General features: G+C 35.5%; 1 protein-coding gene across 1 annotated transcript in view; it reads right to left on the bottom strand.

Annotated features, from left to right (window-relative positions):
* ctnnd2a (catenin (cadherin-associated protein), delta 2a) overlaps positions 1–22,726 on the bottom strand; it is a 340,625-nt gene that overhangs the window by 153,466 nt on the left and 164,433 nt on the right. Inside the window, 3 exon segments of the mRNA XM_051881748.1 lie at positions 8,669–9,236; positions 13,498–13,691; positions 22,414–22,530. Of these exon segments, the coding sequence (XP_051737708.1) occupies positions 8,669–9,236; positions 13,498–13,691; positions 22,414–22,530 (879 nt within the window).

Raw genomic sequence — 22,726 nt, 5'->3', positions numbered from 1 at the left:
TGAAATTAGTCTCTCATTGACTTGCTATGGCTTGGCCCTCTGTAATTTCACAGCTGGACCACAAATCACAGAGCTGAAAGCATTAGGCAAAAAAATCCTAATATGGAGAAAATGGAGGTCAACACAACACAACTGAATAGGCAGATTTGAAGGGTTTATTTCCTCAAAAAGATTTAGATGTTTATTATCAAATTATAAATTCCTAAAATAACATTAGAAATGATGATTTTTTATTAACAAAAGTTCTTACTTTTTAAACTATTATGTAAAAGTTTGTAAATATTATTTTTTTTACAATAGTTTAGGCCCTCTCTGAGGGCCCTGATGGTTCCCCGCTGCACTGTACAGTATATATCCTGGTGCATATATAGTATAAATAAAAAAAGAATGATCATGCTGGGATCTTATGAACCTTAGACACAGGAGTAAGGCAAATGCTAACTCAACATTCACTCACATTCTCACATTGATCCACACACTTTATATCCTGGCCTTGCACTGGCCTATAGGGATGCCACACCCACACAATCTTTGTGAGTTGTTATACCTCAGGATTGGAGGTTTCTCTGGATCTTGGCAGCTTGTCTCATTGGTTTTCACTGAATGACAGAGATGTACTACTCTAAACGGCAATGCAAACAATCAGCGGAAGGGAGATTTATCCTCAAGGCCGATGGAACAGAACACTTGTGCATGTTAATCTTCAAACTACTGCAATGTCTGATCTGCTTCTGGTGCTCTGTTGCTTCACAAGACATAATTGTGTAATGTTCAGAAAATAAGAAGGTGTAGATAGAGGGCATTTCGTATAATCACCTTATCAGTGTCCAAGCAGGCGAACGCCCTTCATCCCTAACCTAATTTCTTTAGTGTTAGGAGGAGATCCATCGGGATGCTCCCACAATCGCTAAAACCCTATTTAAAGCTCTCTCATTTTATCATTTGAGATGCTCTATTTTCTTCTGACCAGATGGAAAAGATGAATGACATGAGATTCAGAGAATAAGACATGAACTTTTGTAGATAACACCAATAGTTGATGTGAAAGCCAGGGGTTTTTAAACTGGTGTGTGGAACCCCCAGGGGGCCGCAAGAGGGTGTTTGGGGGTCTGAGGAAAATTTTACAACCCGAATTCCAGAAAAGTTGGGATGTTTCTTAAATTTGAATAAAATGAAAACTAAAAGACTTTTAAATCACGAGCCAATATTTTATTCACAATAGAAAATAGATAACATAACTAATGTTTAAATGGAGAAATTTTACAATTTTATGCACAAAATGAGCTCATTTCAAATTTGATGCCTGCTACAGGTCTCAAAAGAGTTGGGATGGGGGCATGTTTACCATGGTGTAGCATCTCCTCTTCTTTTCAAAACAGTTTGAAGACGTCTGGGCATCGAGGTAATGAGTTTCTGGAATTTTGGTGCTGGAATTTGGTCCCATTCTTGCCTGATATAAGTTTCCAGTTGCTGAAGAGTTTATGGTCGTCTTTGACACATTGTTCGTTTAATGATGTGCCAAACATTCTCTATAGGTGAAAGATCTGGACTGCAGGCAGGACAATTCAGCATCCGGACTCTTCTACGACGAAGCCATGCTGCAGTATGTGTGTAAGTATGTTTTGCATTGTCCTGCTGAAATACACAAGGCCTTCCCTGAAAGAGACATCATCTGGAAACCTTTATGTACCTTTCAGCATTCATAGTGTCTTCCAAAACATGCAAGCTGCCCATACCATATGCACTTATGCACCCCCATACCATCAGAGATGCTGGCTTTTGAACTTAACCCTGATAACACGCTGGAAGGTCTCCCTCCTCTTTAGCCCGGAGGACACGGCGTCCGTGATTTCCAACAAGAATGTCAAATTTGGACTCGTCTGACCATAGAACACTTTTTCACTTTGAAACAGTCCATTTTAAATGAGCCTTGGCCAACAGGACACATTCTGGACCATGTTCACATATGGCTTCCTTTTTGCATGATAGAGCTTTAGTTGGCATCTGCAGATGGCACGGCGGATTGTGTTTACCAACAGTGGTTTCTGGAAGTATTCCTGGGCCCATTTAGTAATGTCATTGACACAATCATGCCGATGAGTGATGCAGTGTCATCTGAGGGCCCAAAGACCACGGTCATCCAATAAAGGTCTTTGGCCTTGTCCCTTACGCACAGAGATTTCTCCAGTTTCTCTGAATCTTTTGATGATGTTATGCAATGTAGATGATGAGATTTGCAAAGCCTTTGCAATTTGACGTTGAGAAACATTGTTTTCCACAATCTTTTTACGCACTCTTTCACAGATTGGAGTGCCTATGCCCATCTTTACTTCTGAGAGGCTCTGCCTCTCTAAGACATCCCTTTTATAGCTAATCATGTTGCAGACCTGATATCAATTAACTTAATTAGTTGCTAGATGTTCTCCCAGCTGAATCTTTTCAAAATTTCTTGCATTTTCTGCCATTTGTTGCCCCAGTGCCAACTTTTTTGAGACCTGTAGCAGGCATCAAATTTGAAATGAGCTCATTTAGTGGATAAAGGTGTAAAATTTCTCCATTTAAACATTTGTTATGTTATCTATGTTCTTTTGTGAATAAAATATTGGCTCATGCGATTTAAAAGTCTTTTAGTTTTCATTTTATTCAAATAATAAATAAAAAAAAACGTCCCAACTTTTCCTGAATTCGGGTTGTAGAGAGGAAAAAAAACAAGATTTCATATATAGAAAAAGAAATACTATGGAAGTCAATGGGTGCCATCAAATGTCTGGTTACCAACATTATTCAAAATATATTCTTTTGTGCTCAACAGAAGAAAGAAACTTATACATGTTTGGAACAATATGAGGGTAAGTAAATGATGACAGAAATTTAATTTTTGGGTGAACTGTGCCTTTAAGCTAGTTAAAAATCCTGTTGGGGACCGCAGCATCCAAAACGCAACATATGCTGGTCTCTTCAACAGGGTAGACGCTGAGAGACATGGGCAGCCTGAGAGACGGACAGATGGCTAACTAGGCAGATATAAGGACTGACAGACAAGCAGGAGGACAAGAAGAGACATGTAAGAACAGAGAGAAACTGAGAGATAGACTGTCACAGATGTTGCCAACAGGTTCAAGTGATTACAAGCAAAGCAGCACATCTCACTGCAGGAGAATCACAGCTTTTCAAAGGCAATTACTTTGCTAAACTCTTTGTCCAGGTGGAGGATTTGGACTGACAGGTCAGCGGCTCCAGCACAGACACCTATACAAACTAGCAAAACCATTCCTGTTGGTGAGGAGACACACGTAGCATCCGTTCGATCCACCCTCACGCTCCTTACCCACCTAATGATGAAACTTTACATCTAAAAGAGAAATCCACATGCCTTTGATACAGCTGGTTGAATAAATAGGTTTGTACATCTGGTACACTTTTGGAACAACTTAGACAAGCGCTCTGAAGCACCTCTTCACTGTCTAATCAAAGGCAAAGTGCTAATAGCGCTTCAGGCATCTGAGCATAGGCTGTGCATTGTTGTGTTCTCTGTTTGCTGTCATTAAAGCGTGAGGATGATAGAATGAGTGTAGGATCTAATGTAGTACCTAGTGAAGCTCTCAGGCTAAACCTGTCAATTAATCTCAATTATAAAAACAGATAGATTCGGCTCTAAAATCTGAGCCATATTCGAAGCTGTTTTAAAAATTCAATACACATACAGATGACTGCCCATCAGTTTAGTTATCCATAAATGTGTCAAGATGCTAAATTGATTGGCAACAATAAACAGCCTTTTGAGCTATATTATTTGGATTTTTGTAATAGAATTATTTATTATTAAGATGATCATTCTTCTTTTTCTTCTTATTCTTCTTCATAATAATAATAATAATAATAATAATAATAATACTGTATTAATTTAATAATAAATGTTATTTGATAATAAATTATTTAAGAACTTGTTAATTTATTATTAACTTATTAAATATAATTTATTCATTATTTTAATAATATATTATACTTAAATGTATGTATTTTTAATTTATTATTACTACATTTAAAAAATACAAGTATTACATAAATATACTTCATTATTTTAACGATAAATGAATTGAATTTCATAATATTTCAACAAAATCACCAGTAATAATATATAAATATAAATATATATTGATTTAATAATATTTAATAATCAATTATTTAAAACAATAATAGTTGTCATTAGATAATTCCTTATTAAACACCATTTATTAATAAAATACATTATATTTATACTGTATTAATTTAATAATAAATAAATGTTATTTAATAATAAATTAATTAACAACTTGTTGTTAATTAATTTATTATTAACTTTTTAAATATAATTTATTCATTATTAAAATAATATATAGTACTTAAATGTCTATATTTTAATTATTATTATTGCTACTACATTTAAAAAATACAAATATTACATAACTATACTTCATTATTTTAATGATAAATGAATAGAATTTTGTAATATTATGAATTTCATAATATTCATAATATATAACAACATCACCAATAATATTAGACAAATATAAATATGTATTAATTTAACAATATTTAATAATAAATGATTTAAAACAGTAATAGTTGTTAAATAATTTCTTATTAAACACCATTTATTATTAAAATACATTATATTTATATTATACTTATTTATTTTGAAATGTATCATTATTATTATACTGTTAATTTGTTGTTAAATATAATTTATTATTAAAATAATATATTATACTTAAATTTATATATTTTTTTAATTTATTACTACTACTACTACTACTACTACTACTACTACAACAACATTTAAAAAATACAAATATTAAATAAATAAAATATTTTTTTTTAATGAGTAGTTTTTCATAATATTTTTAACAACAAAATCAATAATAATAATAATAATAATAATAATACCACCAATAATAATCAATATTAAAGGGATAGTTCACCCAATAAAAAAAAAAAAATTGAACATGACAGTGAATTATTTATTTAGCCAACAATTAAAAGCTTCAGGCTATTACAAATAGGTCAAACTACCTGTTTCAAAAGGATGTACATCAGCACAGCAAAGAAAACTGACTTCAAATAATTTTATGGGGCCTCAAGGGGCCATATTGCTCATACGGTCTTACAAAATTATGGTCGTACAACAAACTACTAAGGTAAACTCATCTTCTACTAAAGCTTGAAAGCAACGCCTCCTCTACATTAAAACACAGATAAACTAGAAGGAGTAAATTAACAGGAACAGTACAGAGTATATCATAAAAGTATATCTATGAAGACAACCCTTTTCTAGTTCTACAATTACGTTTGCTCTAAATATGCCAGTATTTTCATAGTACTCATAACGCTGATGCTCATGTGAAGTGAGAAGCTCTTTCAGGAGTCATTTTAACCACTCAAGTCAGACCAGAAAATAATGTTTTTTCTAGAAACACCATGTTTCTGTGCTGTTTACCATGATTCTTCATCATTGCACTGCACTTTTCACCTTGTTTCTATACTGGTTTTGCTTCTGCAGAGGAAACAAAAGCACTAAAGTCCATCTTTCTCAGACTTAGTAAGAGTCCAACTCTGCTATTTTCTCTCATACAGCCTCCAGCTGTAATGACACACATCATCAGCCCCTCGCCCAAAATCCCTCTGAATACGACATCATGAAAGACAGGCTCACCAAACGCATCAAATACCCTCAAGAAATCAGGGAAGCCTTGCAAACAAAGTCTCGTCTATACTATGTAATTGCCTTCAAATCTAATCAGCTTTCGGTCAGCGCACCGGTGGGTGGACTGGGCTCATTTTTCTCGGTCCATGGCCATGCTGGAGCACTCCCACTGTACGAATTCTGGTGGAGGTGTACAGCCATGGGATGCCGGACTTTAATCAAAGAGACAAGCGGGAGAGCTGGTGATGGCTCAGCACGGGCTGAGGGACAGTTTGGCACTGGCCCGCTGTTTCCAATTGTGTGCCTGTTTCCCTCAGCGGGTTTGATGAAGAGCTGACAATGTAGCAGGTAATATAGGGCTGTAATCAACAATACCTTACACAGGTCCACAATCAGCCTGTTAAGCGAGTGATTTAGATAACAGCCTCCCGCTCTGAATGCAGCGGTGTTTTCTGGCTTATTGCATAAAAAGTCTCTAAATTTCAGAATAAAATAACTTGCCCGCCACGAGCTGGGCTGCACAGTTAGATCCACTTCGCCTCTTCTTTCCTGCCCGATCGCAACGTGACATTAACACACACTGGAATGATGCCCGCCGTAAATAAAAAATAGAAAACAGATATTTCTCTTGTACACAGTATTTATTATTTGTGTCTTTTAACAAAATGACATATGTAAATGACCTTAGAAGTGTGTAATGGGATGATAGCAGTTAATAAAAGCAGATTGTTGTTTACAGGCTTAATTATGATAAATGGAAATTGAAAACTAACAGGTTAAAGCAATTAATGAAGCTATTAAACCAAACACATTGAGAAGTTTAAAAGCATTTCGCTTTAAAAGCATGAGGCTTTGTTTGATTGTTTGTTTTTAATTTTAAATCAAAGCCTGTCGTCTTTGACTTCAGATTGATTGAGACTATTTTCTATTTGAGACTATTTACCGAAAAAGTAGCGTTACATGCAAAAATAGCAACACTAATTACAACAACAGCCACGTATGGTGTATGACTGAATAAATGAATTGTTACTGAACCTCTTTGATGTCTAACTGTGGAGCGAGAATGAGTCTTCATATCAAAGTGCTATGTTCCTTCAAAGGAAGAGCTGAAGTCTCTAGACTTAAGGGGCTGAATGTAGGGATCAGTAAAGAAAGCATGGATGGGAAACAAATGCGGTTCCCTAGGTGCTTTCCATGTGAAAACTTATATGAGTATCAAATTTCTCTGTCTACCATAGAGTTGCATTTATTTACCCAAGTTCAATGGGTATTTACTTAATTCTGATAACAGAGAATTCATTGATGTTCAGACTTTGATGTATGTTAGTAAGTTCTCAGTGTTAGAGGCAATTGAGCTGACACTATACAGTATATATAACAATCAAATGTTGCACTTCTCTGACCAAACAGCAGAGGCAATTCCTTGCTAAATGAATCTATGTTATTGAGCAAATCAGTTAAATGAATGATTCATTGATTCACACACATTAGTTGTGTTCGCCTTGAAGAGGCACTGCGCATACCGATCGGTGTATGACATCAAAGTACCGCGAGAGCAATTCGAAAGCACACGGAGCCATTTTATCTCCAATCGCTCTTGTGGTACTTTGATGTCATTCACCGATCGGTCTGCGCAGCGCTGTTTCAAGTCAAACACACATATTCACTTAAATCTTTCCTGAATGAATCATTTTTGTTGAACAAATCGATTGAATGAATGATTCACTGACTCACTCATTAAGACAATTATTTGTACCACCTAGCAGTGTTATTTTAGTATTACTTATATACACTCTAAAAAATAACTGTAAAAAACGAAACAAATTTACACAGTAAAATACCGTAAATAGTAATATACCATAAAAACAATGCATTCTGGGTAATATGTCATTTTAAGAAAAGACTTACTTTCTTGAAAACGACAAATAATATTACAGAGAATACATTGTAATATACAGAATGCATTGTAATGTACAAAAGTAATATACTGTAAAAACAATGCATTCTGGGTAATATTTGTCGTTTTCGAGAAAGCAGCCTATAGATTACTTTCTCAAAAACGACGAATAATACTACCCAGAATATTACTGTTTCAATGGAAAACGGTATTTTACTGTATAAATTTATTATTAATTATTAATATTTATAAATATTTTCCTATTTTTAATGAATGTTGAACAAATCGGTTGAATGAATGATTCACTGACTCACTCCTTAAGACAATTATTTGTACAACCTAGCAGTGTTATTTTAGAATTACTTATATACTATTACATTTTTTGAATATTTTAAATTACAGTATTTTCCTATTTTTCATTTCCATTTTCATTTTAAAAATGGATTCATTTTCCATTTCATTTTCATTTGTTACTTTGATGTCATTCATTGATCGGTCTGCGCAGCGCCGTTTCAAGTCAAATACACATATTCACTTGAATCTTTCCTGAATGAATCACTTTTGTTGAACAAATCGATTGAATTAATGATTCACTGACTCACTCGTTAAGACAATTATTTGTACCACCTAGTGGTGTTATTTTAATATTACTTATATATACTGTAAAAAATAACTGTAAAAAAACTAAACAAATTTACACAGTACAGTACAATGCATTCTGGGTAATATGTGTCATATTTACTTTAATTTATTTCATCAAATTGTTGTCAGTGTGAATGCTCCTTCACTTCAAAGCAAAATCCATTATAAGTTTCAAACAGTCTAACAACTAGCACAAGTTGTTTGCAGACTAATGTACTTGTTTTTGTTTCTTGCTGCTGTTTGGAATGAGATTATAGTTGAGCGTTTGACAGAAAATACATTCCCAGATTACAGCAAGTAATGGATTTGTACTGTTTTCTTGGGTGTCTGAAAGTATTTCATGCTTCAAAAACGTCCCCACAGAAACACCCACACAATGTTTGTTATTGCTGCGACCCAAAAATCCCAGTTGGCTAGTCAAAGGCAGGTCAGGAGTTGTTACTCACCAGCAAGGCTGCCTGGTCTCTGTAGAGTGGCGGTGGCGTAAAGATCGTGGGATATCTTGTACTGTTCAGAAGAGTGCACCAGCCTTTTGGTGGGTGAAAGTGTGGCGTAAGTAGACACTCCGGCGGTCTGCAGCTGCTGATAGATAGGTGATGCGTTATTGGGTGGAGACGCTAACCGGTGAGGGGACCCTGAAGCATGAGTACCAGGTGATCCTCCGATGCCCACCGCATTGATTGGCGAGCTACTGCTGTAGGATTTCGCAAGCCTGCCCGGGGATGGCTTGGGGGAGGCCGAGGAGGACGAGGAGGGCAGGCGCTGGGTGGTGGCGTAACCAGGTGTGTCGGAAGCCGAGCCCAGACGCTGCAGTTTAGTCGGCGATCCGCTGGCCGCCGTGGACTGCATTGAGTTCAGGGGTGAGCTGACACGCTGGGCAGGCAGAGTAGAGCTGGAGTAATACAGGCCCGGGCCGGACGCTGCAGACGGATGCTGGGAACCGGACAGCAGGGCACCGCCATGGCTCTGACAGGAGTCGCCCGCCGCGAGCTGGGCTGCACGGTTAGATGTCACCTGGGAGAAGAGGGAAAAAGATAACTGTTATATCTAATCAAAACAGATCCTTATTCAAAAAAAAAAAAAGAAGGGAAAAAAGGGATCCATTATTTCACCTTCATGTCATTTCAAACCTGTAAGACTTTCTTCTGTGGAACACAAAAGAAGATATTTCGACAGAAGATATTTCAATGAATTGTACTATTATTAAAAAAAATTGGGGCACCAAGATTGTGTTTAAAAATAAATAAAATAAAATAAAATAAAATAAAATAAAATAAAATAAAATAATTCAGATTTTATTCAGAAATGTTGAGTTCAATAGATAAAAGTGAACTTTCAAATTTTTATTTACCCTGAAAAAAAACAAAACAAAAATTATAGTTTGCACAAAAATAAGCAACTGTTTTTAACACTCATAATAAGAAATGTTTCTTGAGCACCAAATCAGTATATTAGAATGATTTCTGAAGGATCATGTGACTGAAGACTGGAGTGAGGAAGGCTGCTGAAAATTCAGCTCATTGGTTCTTGCACGTCACGTGACCAAATATCATGTCATTTGGGGTTTGTGCTGCTAGACTTGATGTAGTCGGTTGTTGAGTCATATTGAACAATTTTACGCTACCTTTATGATCTTTTGGGGAAGTTTTTAACCTTAATAACATTCATAATATGACAAAAACATTTCCCAAAATATCTTCTTTTGAGTTCCACAGAAGGATGAAAGTCATACAGATTTGGAATGACATGAGGGTGAGTAAATAATGACTTAAATTTTGAGTGAACTATCCCTTTAAGTTGGCTTACTTGATATTCAGATAGTGATATATGAGACAAGGGCATAAATTCTTCTCGGAAAGCCTTAAAAATCATAATACTTCCCTTGAAAGTAATAGATGCAAGCATGTTTCCTGAACACATCAAAAAAGCCTGTAAACAGAAGTTATTGCATATACATACACAGCCATATGTCGCAGTTTCTCATGAGATCATCACCCCTTATGTCAATGGATGTTGCATTCCCGGAATTCAGAAGGGCAGGCGGGCACAGATACACCCGGGCAAATTAATGCTGGCGCAGTGCCAGTCGTTTAGAAAGACGCTTTGGCGTGTGAATAAACATTTCTTCCTTTAGATTACTCATAATCACCATGACGATTGTGGGTGATTACAATGAAACATTAGTTCCACTGTTTCTCATTTACAGAAAGCATGAAACCTGATTATTCTTATTCAGAATAAATTAGGTTATTTTTAAACTGGCAGTCAGTGCAATTTCCAGTGAGGGAAAAAAAAAAAGCTTAGCTGTGTTTTTCCCCCCCTTCATAGCATTGATATCAGGTAATAATATTCAAACAGAGAGTTAAATACTTAAGAGGCAAAGGTCTTGAAAGATGGAGAGAATGACTGCGCTAGAAAAGTGTATGACATTTAAAGCTAAACCCCGCTTTGTTTGCCTCCACACTGTGTTCTTAAACAAATATTCTTCAGTGAATATCCTTATTAAAGGAACACTCCACTTTTTTTGAAAATAGGCTCATTTTCCAACTCCCCTAGAGTTAAACAGTTGAGTTTTACCGTTTTCGAATCCATTCAGCCGATCTCCAGGTCTGGCGGTACCACTTTTAGCATAGCTTAGCATATTACACCAGAATGAGAGTATAGTTCCTAGCCATATCGGCCTAGAAAATCGCAACTTTTCATTTTCCGTCGGTCTTAGTACACGATGTAACTACAGAAGAGTCAAGTTTTAAATAGGAAAAATATCGAAACTCTTTGGTCATTTTTGCGAGATGCTAACGGTCTAATCAGATTCAATGAACTATGCTAAGCTATGCTAAAAGTGGTACCGCCAGACCCGGAGATTGGCTGAATGGATTCGAAAACGGTAAAACTCAACTGTTTAACTCTAGGGGAGTTAAAAAAAAAAAAAAGTGGAATGTTCCTTTTAAGAACAGTTTTCACTGTATAGATGGAATGTACTAGAATTAACCTTAAAAATCTTGAATAAAATAAAATAAAATAGCTCATTGTTCTGATCTTGTTCTCCATCCCTCAAAAAATCTTTAGCATTCATGATTTTTCCAGGTAAGACCTTTAACCAAGACCAAATAAATAAATAAATAAATAAATAAATAAATAAATAAGAATAAGGAAATTGGTAGATTATTGGCTTGGGTAGAAAAAAAAAAAAAAAAAAAAAAATAAATAAAATAAAATAAAAAAAGAATCCCTCAAAAAATCTTTGGCGTTCATGATTTTTCCAGGTAAGACCTTTAACCAAGACCAAAAAAAATAAAAATGTACATAAAATAAAATAAAATAAATAAAATAAATAATAAAAAGATACATAGCCAAACATTCCTGGTTAATAAATAAAATAAAATAAAATAAAATAAAATAAAATAAAATAAAATAAAATAAAATAAAATAAAATAAAATAAAATAAAATAAAATAAAATAAAATAAAATAAAATAAAATAAAATAAAATAAAATAAAATAAAATACCAAACATCACTGGTTAATAAAATAAAATAAAATAAAATAAAATTCAACTATAATTAACTAATTGGTTATTGGACAACTTGGTGATCATTGTAACACATTTCTAACAGGCAACATTTTTGCCTTGTTGACAAGCCTTCACATAATCTGAATGTTGTGAGATCAAGTTTCACATGGGACAGTGTTGTACAATCGCGTTGTGCCTGAACAATGACAATAAAGGGCTTGATCAACTGATTCTTTAAAGACTATCACTGTATATTCTTGATACAGCGTCTTTACATCAACATATTGATTCTTCTAGGTATCCTGAAGCCCTGCTTGGCGATGGTCCACTATAAAGAATTAAAGAATACACTGTGGAATGTAAAAACGTTCTCCTGTGGTATCAGGCTGCAAAAAGCTTTTCGGTTGTAACTGTAATCTTTATTTTCAAGAGTGTGCTGCTTCTCCTGATAAGACTTTAATGAATGAGATAGAAGAGATGGAAGATTCCTCTAAAGAAAAAAAAAAAGAAAGAAACTCTCAAGATAGGATTGTGAAGATTTAAAAAAGCTGTCTAATAGCTCAATATCATGTTATACCAAGGTGTAATGCAATTATACCATCATTCCTCTACCAAATGCTTTATCTCTCCATCTCTATCTCTCTCTCTCTCTCTCGCTGAGAGGGAGAACTGCATCCCGGCGTAGAGAGAAGAGGAACACCTACTTGAAAAGACTGTTACTGGTTCCTGATGTGGATGAATTATTTAGGGAACAAGAGGTTTGTGGTGTTAAAAATATCTACATAAAAGCACCTAACTGTTATATAAACCCATCCTGGAGCAGACAAGCCCTCTTCAGATTACCCTCCACAGAATCAACCCAACAGTCCACACAAACACAGAAGAGAAAGAAAAAGAGAGATGCTGGAAACACAATGCAATTTTTGCTTTCAATGTGAAAAAAAGGTCTTTCTGAGAAACCACATTAATTTAAAATGAGAATGTTTTCAAAGAATCTTTGCGGAGAAGCCCCCGTAGACTGTCTCAAAAACAAGTCCGGAAGGCCGAGGATGTTGGGCATCTTTCATTAAAAAACAGAGGGCCTATGTGTTCATTAAAAGTGTCAAAGGATGAGAGTGGGAAGAGGGAGGGCGAGGGAGCGAGAGAGTGAGGATGTGCCAATGTCAGCTTTATCGTGACCAACCGTTCAGGCACTTTTTCTGTCATTTGAATGCATTAGACATCCAGTTAATTAGCGAACATGGAGGAAATTAAATATTTGTGGTCTGAACAGACTTCGTACCTTTTTACGGGAACATTTCTAGCTTGTAGCAGGTGTGCGAGACTCATTTAAAAGAAATGAAAGTTGGGAGAAACCACCCTGCAGGGTTTGCTGTAATTACAGTCTCATCAACAGGGCACAATTTAACTCCCCGGATAATGACAAAGTTTGCCTTGCATGCGCTCGCCGCTCGATGCAATGCAGTACCACTGGCGTCTGCTAACAAATGCTTCGGTCTTGCAGTTAATTGCTTTAATCAGGTCTCGAAATCACTTTTTAGGCAGCAGCTTGAAACATGATCCCAGCTGGAGCCCGGGAATCATTTCGTGCCAGTCCCCAAAAAAAAAAGCAGAATCGCTACAACATCCCTGATCACGAGAGACTCACGGTGCAGAACATTGTCATCACGTTGAAAAACAGAGAGAGAGGAGGTGAAAATACAAAAGTGAGGGATGGATTTGTAATGAGAGCAGGAGGAAATAAGGAAAGGAGAAGCGCTCACCTGGTTGTAGCTGTGCACAGCTCCTCCGGGCTGGCCGCTGGAGCGTGGAGGGGGCTGAGGCTGCTGGGTTTGTGGTGCGGACAAGCAGTCGCTCAGGGCCAGGGTCTGGTTACTATGGTAGCTGGCGGAGTACTGGAGGGAGCCCTCTGGGTTCGAGCTGAGCTGCAGTGAGCTCTGAGAGAGCAGACTCGGTCCTGTGTGCAGAGCGCCAGAGCGAGAGAGAGAGAGAGCGAGAGATGGAGAGAAAGAGAGAGAGAGCAATTTCAGCAAGGCAGCAATGCAGCCCTCAGCCTGGCAGAAATGGCATACATAATTTATTAGAAGGGGAGGAGTGAAATAGAGAGAGAAGCAAAAGAGCACGCAAAAGACAGCATGAGAGATCGGGATTAAAATGACAAGAGAAAACCCACAAGCAAAAGAACGTGCAAGAGGAGAGAAACCAAGAAAAATGAAGTGTGTTAATGTTTGTGTGTAAGTGTGTGTGTGTCAGCAAACAACTAAAGAGCTGGCAGAACTACAGGGATGGGCACGAGGATAATTGATCTTGATCAGTCGTGAAGACACAATAATGACTTTTTTTTATCCAAACTTCAAAACATTTAGTAACAACTATACACAAATGTGTCAAAAAAAGACCCTATTTTTTGAATAAGTTAGTGGTTACGGTATCATTTTATAGCAATAGCTAGTTTGCAGCGTCATTGTTGCATTAATAACTAGCTGGAACAAGAACCTCCCAAAAACACTTGATTTGAAAGTGCCATCTTTGCTCATTGGAAGACAGAACTTTTTGAGCCAATCACCTGAGCTGTGAGTGTCATGTGACTAATTAAGGTCTCTCAAAAATATAAAGTCATTTAACAACAATGTTTAAACACTGGAATAATGATAAATTAGAGCTGTTCTAATTTTAAGTTTAAACATCACTGTAAAAGACATTATTTATTGTATTATAGAATATACCAGTGAAAATTTTGGACACATTACTATTTTTACATTTTTTTGAAAGAAGTCTCTTATGCTCATCAAGCCTGCATTTATTTGATCAAAAATACAGGAAAAAAAACCCAGTAATATTGTGAAATATTATTACAATTTAAAATAACGGTTTTCTATGTTAATATACTTTAAAATATAATTTATTTCTGTGATGCAAAGCTGAATTTTCTTCAGCCATTACTCCAGTCTTCAGTGTCAGTGAATTATTATCAATGTTGGAAACAGTTGTGCTGCTTAAATTTTTTTTATAACCTGTGATGCTTTTTTCAGGATTCTTTGATGAATAAATATAAAAAAAAATAAATAAATAAAAGAACAGCATTTATTTAAAATAGAAATATTTTGTAACAATATACACTACTGTTCAAAAGTCTGGGGTCAGTATTTTTTTTTTTCCTTCTTTTTGAAAGAAATTAATACTTTTATTCAGCAAGGATGTGTTAAATTGATAAAAAAGTGACAGTAAAGCCTTATATAATTAGAAAAGATTTCTATTTTGAATAAATGCTGTTCTTTTTAACTTTTTTATTCATCAATGAATCCTGAAAAAAGTATCAGGTTCCAAAAAAAAAAAAAATATATATATATATAGGGCAGCCCAACTTTCCAAAATTGATAATAACTGAGTATCAAATCAGCATATTAGAATGATTTCTGAAGGATCATGTGACACTGAAGACTGGAGTAATGATGCTGAAAATTCAGCTTTGCATCACAGAAAGAAATTACATTTTAAAATATATTAAAATAGAAAACCATTATTTCCATGCATTATTAATAGTAATAATAACAACAAAAATAGCATGTGTGCCACCTAACACCTCTCTTGAGTACTCAGTTGATTTATCTGTCAAATACTTCAGTGAACATAATGACCAAAATGTCCATCCCTGTCAGATTACAAAGATAATCAGCAGCGGCCTGAGTGTGTGTTTGGAGTGGGCCAATCTGACAGCAAATGAGATTGTATCAAGAATCAACAAATTCATAGTTTGTCAAGATGCTATCAGCCCATGTTTGGACTATCTGTCTCAAACAAAGATTAGCTGCTCCCTGAAACATACTGTGAAAATAATGATTGTTTGTCCCTCTCCACTCACAAAACACTGTGCCTTTAAAAACAGCTTTAGTTAAAGCATCTCAGGTTTCTCAGGAGGAGGATGTTGTCTGCTCTCCTCGTGCTACACAATAATCTATGGCTCTTCTATCAGACAGATCCATCAAGCTGGTCTAGAGAGATAAGAAAATTGGTGCATTATTCAAGTCCATAATAGCCTGCTGCTCTCATTTATGTTTGCATTGATCTGTAAACTCCTGATCAGACGTGAGGAATGCAATGCACCTTTGGTTTTTCTAATGCTTTCCTCTGCCCTGGACCCTTGGCCATATCATCAGAAGGTCATCAGACTTAATGGCATGGCAAGGTGAAGTCTCAAATGCCATTAAAGATGATCAAAAGCAGCAGTTCAGTCATGAGAGTCTGCATGCTGAACTATTACTTTAATGCTGTCACATAAATTCTGATCTTCATTTCTTTTTGTGCCAGATACGTTTCAGGTTGCTGCGGTATTCAGCATACACAGATTAGGGTTGTGCGATATATATCGTCTGCAATAATATTGTAATTGTTGTTTTAACGATGTGAGACCTGACATTATATTGAGTATGTCCCTCACACCCAGAGAGTGCACGCATACACTATGTGTAGTCGTAGGTTAGACTAGTGCGCGTACGCATTTAGAGTGCATGCTTTCACTGCGCGATTTAGCCAATTAATATGCATTTAGAATGTCCCCAAAATTCAAGATAAAGCAGCAAAAATGCCTCTGTATGTCTTTTATATTTATATAATTTAATATAGTTAATCAATATCACATGAAGAGTGCCGTTTTTTCTCCAGATATCAGCATGAAAACAAATGTAATATTGATTGTATACATGTTCAATGAACAAGAAGTTATTATTAAGTGACTTACATTTTACACACCGTATTGCCTGTTCTTGCTCTGTTTCGCCAACAAAAATAGTTTGAAACAAAACCACAGCACTGTTGTGCGTCTTTAAGCAACACACGGCGGGTGTTTCCTTACTGAATGATCCGCTTTTGAATGAATCGGTTGAATGAATGATTCAATGACTCACTCAATAAGATCAAGATCGAAGTCAAATGCTTCGTTCCTGAGTGAATCAACCGTTTGAATGAATCGGTTGAATCTCAATGATAATTTAACATTTAAAGTATCTTTTCATGTTTTAAATCATTTCAAATATCAATATTCAGCACTTCATGTTTAAAACATCAAACATTACGCATTTGTAACTGCAGGTTATTCATTTATGTCACCTCTGAGCTGCATTAAACAGTCTGTGTAAATACATCTAAATACCACTTCAGATGCAGCTTCTGTGTTTCCTCTCCATTGCAAAGATGAATTGAAAGTTAATTTTATTGGTAACAGACCTATTGTGTCTTATTAGAATTTAATTTATTGATTAAATGTAAGAATTTGACACAAAAGATGATGCATACATATAATTAGGTTAGAAAAATGGCTTTATAAAGGTAAAAATCCCCATAAAAGGTAAAAATCAATTTAAACTTATTGGAAAAGGTAATTTCTGTCACTGCTGTGAACTGACCACCACACAGAATATGAAGAATATCAAAAGCTTTAGGAGTCTGTCCATGGCAGTCCTAAACCTGTCAAGGTACCAGCACAATAACACACTCAGCAAAATATTGTCCAATTATCATTATCGATAATTGGCCAGACCAATATATTGCCTTCACTCATGCTAATATTCTAATGTGGTGTGTGTTTCTTCTCTTTTATACATATGCATATGTACGTTTTTGTTCGTTTTTGTCATTTTTAACTTCCAGGGAATCATTATTTCATTTGAAACGCCATATCTAAAAATTTGCAGCAACAGCATCACAACAGTGACACTATAAATACAACCCCTCACCTAGTGTAAGACACTTACACAGTTCTTACACATCTGACTTCCCCCATCCTCAGTCAAACCTACCCTAGAGATCTGCTCTCATTCACCTCCTTAAAACAGAACGGCTGGATTAGTATAACTGAGGATAACACCTCCATACATGTAAAGCAGTGTTGCTGCAACTCAAACATCAAAGAGCTGGGCAGCGCTGCACACTGAATCACACAGAATAAATCACACATCCCCAATGTACAGTCCTCCAAAAAACATTTCAAAAGCTTCTGTGGGGAGGTGCTCATATAGGAATGCTCCTCTTTTCCCACGTCTCCCGTTTCTGTTTTTTCCCCAAATTAACCATTAGACCAATCCATAAAGACAAAATCAAAAGACCCAATCAAAAGAACCATAAATTCAACACCAAGTCAAAACTAAACAATTAAGCATAATAGATCCTTATTAAGTCTTTCTGTATAAATGAAGCCTGAAAACAGACCTGTCACTGTCTATTATGCTGTGAATATAAATTATATTTACAAAAAAATATATATATAATGACCATTCATCCAGGTATTTGAGACTAGCGATCCTTTCATGTCTCTTGTATCACACCACGGACACGCTTTTCATTCAAACACAGCTGGTGCCATTTTGCGCCTCAGTTAGTGACTATATTTACTATAAAATTAAATTTTCAGTATTAACTACTTGTTGCTATAAATTATTGTTTTGTACACTGTAATGGATTATAAGATTATAATAAATAGGTAAGATTTTAAAACTTCTCAAATCAATATTTAATGTCTCTGTCAATATTTACAGTATGTGGTGAAAAGCGGTATAATAAGACAAACTCTCCATTATACCTTAAATTTTTGTCTTGTTTGAACTTTTTTGTACTTCTAGGTTCAAAGTTGCTTGCTAGGAACTGTTTTTCTTTGCGGAATCTTTGTGTTTATAGCTAATAAAATATTATCAATATTTTGTGTTTAATTATTTACTTATGTGTCAAGTATCCATGTAATAAGCAAGATTCAGCTGGCTGGTTATCAAACAGCTAATAATGTGTTGCTAATGCTACACAAACCATGTATAAACAGAAAAATATACCGGAATAACTTGGCTTCTTTTTAGACTCCCTTGCGCGGTCAGTTAATGATATAAAGCCCGCCGGCACGTTGACGTGATTGGTTACAAGGTAGTTTGTGATGTCACGGCAATTTCAAACTGCGTTTTTGAGATTGTCTTTAGATCACTGCAGTTTTAAAGAGAAAATAGTCAGCAATGGTGTTGACTTAAGAATTTGCACATGGTTTGTCTTAAACTATATTAAAAACACCACATAGACATATAAACAACATTAAAAACTTGATTTTCAGCACAGGAGGACTTTAACAGCATTTAACAACAACATTTCAGTAAACACAAAAGCAAAATTACAAATTACATAATCAAAATGTAAGTAGCCTACTGATCACCTTGTTATATTTCACAAGCACATCATAAAAACTTTGTGTAAGATGGTTAGCTAATGATAACATCTGTGCTGAGTGAGAAGAACCTCAATCGATAGCTCCCTGAAAATTACTAATAGAATAAACAGACCCCATAGACAGCAGAAGAAAATTGGATAAATTACAGTCGTTTCACCTGCCAAGGTATCAAGAAGGTGCTTGACAACATTTCACGTAATTCCAGGCTGTTATGTTAACCACTGGATGGAATAAACTTGTACTAGAAATATATAATCCCATCATGGAAGTGCATGGACTGTTGGAGTGATGTATAAAATATCACCACAAGTAGTACCTCTATTTTTTGCTAGGCTCTATCTCCCTAGCATGAAACATTTCATGAAGAATCTATCTCTTTTACAAGGCTTGCAAGAGCAGAATCATCATGCTGCTTTGACTTAGTACAAGAAAGAGGGCAACTTGGATATATAATATAATGAGATGAAACCTATGGAAACAACTGAAATGTGTACTGAAAACATTACACATAGCAGGCACTGAGTCCGATGCCTTCAAGACATCAGTCTTTTTCTTATTCCTATAATGCTTAGATCACTAATACATTCTGAACGAGTTAGGGACAAGCTCCATTTAAAGAATAAAGTCTTTGGAGCACGGAGGCAAATGTTTGTTGGCTGTCAGATAACGCGTAAAAGCGTGTCCACATTAGACACCTCCACAGCGCTCCAGCTATTTTATCTCGACTCACCCTGCTATCAGATAAATTATTGAAAGCCACTCTGTCCTTAGCAAAACGTTAGAGCTCACTGTAATTCCAGGCCGTTATAGTAAATATACTTAGTTTCAATACATAATTCATGGCCTTTTATGTTTGGCTGTGGTGTTCTAACGCCTGAAGCCCAGAAAATGTTGTGGTTGAGATGTGTATTCAGCGGAGGCGTTATCTGTTTTGATTATTTCGACTTTAAAGCCAGAATTGGATTGCAAAAACCTAAACCTGTGGCATTTTTCTCGTCACCAACCTTAACAGAATGCGCAAAGTCAATAACTTATTTAAAAGCCACTTTGAACTCCGAAAAAGATCAATGACATGCAACTTTCTGGAAGGAGATTAAGACAGTTTTCGGTGGAGTAATATAGCCTCGATAAAACAGACGCTTAAAGCCTTTGTGTTCTTAATCTCTGCCAAAGAAAAAAAAAGAGAAATGGGGGAATGAGTGGTAAAGTTACACTTCATCATAGAAAAAAATGTGCTGAAGTTTAGAGATTTATGAATTCTAGTGAATCTTGCACACGTATCGTACATCATGGTTGGCTATAGCGGCCCTGGAGTAGACGGAGATGAAGTCTTTCAAGTGTACACTGTAAAAATGATTTTTTAAAGCTGTAAATAAAAGATGATTGGAGTAGGCTATGTTTTACAAGAAAACACTCTTTCAGTCTTCTTCAAAATTTTACATTTAATTCAATGTGTTATTTGCTGGTACTTTGTAAATATTTGCGAAATTTACTAGCAATTTCTCAGTTAAAATTGTTTCAAACTAAATCATATACACTTTTTTTGTCAGTGTACACCTGGGGACGAAATACATTTGAATTTCGGAGCGGCGTTTTCACTAAAAACTAAAAAATTGCTACATACTACATTCTACTGACAGCAAAAGCTGAACATGCAGAAGAATTCGTCAAAACATGAAACTTCTTTCATCATTTACTCACTCTCTGTAACGGTCTTGTTCTGTTTTGGTTTTGTTTTCAGTCTGCGCTCTTGTCTGGTTTACCTGAGTTCTGTTTTCTAGTTAGTTTCCATAGTTACTCATTAGTTTTTCACCTGTTCTTAGTTCTGTTGATTACTCTGTGTGTATTTAAGCCCTTAGTTTCCTCTGTTCATTATTCAGTGTCGTCAATGTTTTACATGGTTGTTATTTATGTATTGCTCCCTGTGTTCTCTTGAGTGTTCAGAGTTTGGATTTTAATACTAAAGACTGTTTCTGTTCTATTTTTCGTCATCATGCGATCATTACTGCAACCCATTTGTGACACTCTCACCATTTACGTTTTTTTCTTCTGCAAAAGAAGACGTTTTGAACAATACTAGGGGTCAAACAACATCGGATTTTCATTGTAATATATATTATTTGTTGCGCAGTAGAAAGAAAATCATACAGGTTTGGAGCAACATGAGGATGAGTACATGATTGACAGACTTTTCATTTTTGGGTGAATTATCTCTGTAACAGATTTTATTTGCATATAATAGAGGTTTTTTCAGCCCACAACAGACAGAACTCTAAAAATAGCGGCATGTAGCCATATGTACTGTAGTTTCACAAAAATGACAAAAATAAAACATAGTACCATCCCTAAATAAAACGTTTTAGGTGCAATGTACAACAAAACAAGCAGTTTAATTATCAGAACTGACATAATAAAAGCGATGCACATAACAATAGTCCTGACAGATGTTTTCAGTTACCTTCAAAATGCAGATACAAAGCAAGACAAACAGTTGCCTTTTAAAGTTAGAGTTGTGAAAAGGCTGTTTCCTGATTTCAGTGTGTCAAGGAGATATGGTAAAACTAATTTCTGATTGCTGCACATTATCTACCAAGTTTTTTTTTAAAGCATTATTAATATTTATATTTAATGTTATATTTTATTTTGCATGTAAGATTTTTTTGCATCATTAGCTTGCTCATTAAAAGTGTGGAAATCTTCCAAAATGCACTTTTGCAGAAAAATATTATTACTTTAAAATTTTTCAAGCATTTATAAGCCACACATAGTTTTACTGAAGCAAACTAAATTGCCCAAAGCCTTTATCAGGTCAAAAGAGAGAAATCAAACTGATGAGACACAGGATGTGAAAAAACCTTGTGTTACTTTCAACCTTCTGTTTAGGCTTTAATTCAACCACTGTTTTCAACAACTGCTCGGCACTGACAACATACTCGAAACCAACTAATATTTTTGCACCATGTAAGAAAAAAAAAAATGAAGATATTTTTCCAAACATAATTAGAACTGTGCGATTTTTGAGATTAGAAATGTTCTGCAATTGTGTAGAGAGTCAACACTCTCTGTGATTTTGTTTTTCTTTGCCAAAAGGCTCTGTCTGGAAATACTTTCATATTATTGCAATAACTAGCACTAGATTACTTAATGCACCAGTTACCATATCACAGCCAATATTATAGATGCAGTTAGTGACATTAATTGTTCAGGAATCTATCCACTAAATAGAAATGCCCTCTTAAACAAAAACCCAACCTCCCCTATATGCAAAATGATTGACAGTAAATGTGCTCCTTTCAAACGAGTGTAGACATCAATAGTGTGACTCTCAGCCAGGTTGTCAAGTTCTATGACTGAAATCAATGGTCAAAATCTCTTCACTAATTGGTAGGATTAGGGTTGTGCTTCTTTAATGGACAACATAAAGCATTCTCAGGCACTCCTACTGAAAAGAAAAAGAAAAAAAAGGATGACTACTCACTATCTGCTGTGGTGTATTCCTGATGATCCAAGATCCCAGACTCCTGTAAGGAGCGGATACACGAATCCACCAGTTCCAGACCTGTGTTTAGTTCATCCTCAATGTCTTTCTGTCCATCTGGGAAAAAACAGGGAGGTTAATCACGCATACACCACAGGCACTTCCTGAAGCCTCATTCGTCACACTTGGACTCTGACCTCCTGACCTTTTCCATTCACCTGCTCACTAAGCATCTAAGCATCTAAACAGGCTAAGATTGAATTTAATTGGCTGTTTTGATGACCCTGTTAACCAGCATGCTGCTTGTTCTGTC

This window comes from Ctenopharyngodon idella, chromosome 23 (genome assembly GCF_019924925.1).
Source record: "Ctenopharyngodon idella isolate HZGC_01 chromosome 23, HZGC01, whole genome shotgun sequence".
NCBI lineage: Eukaryota > Metazoa > Chordata > Actinopteri > Cypriniformes > Xenocyprididae > Ctenopharyngodon > Ctenopharyngodon idella.
The sequence above is the reverse complement of the archived record's forward strand: the minus strand, read 5'-3'. Positions and strand labels throughout refer to the sequence as shown.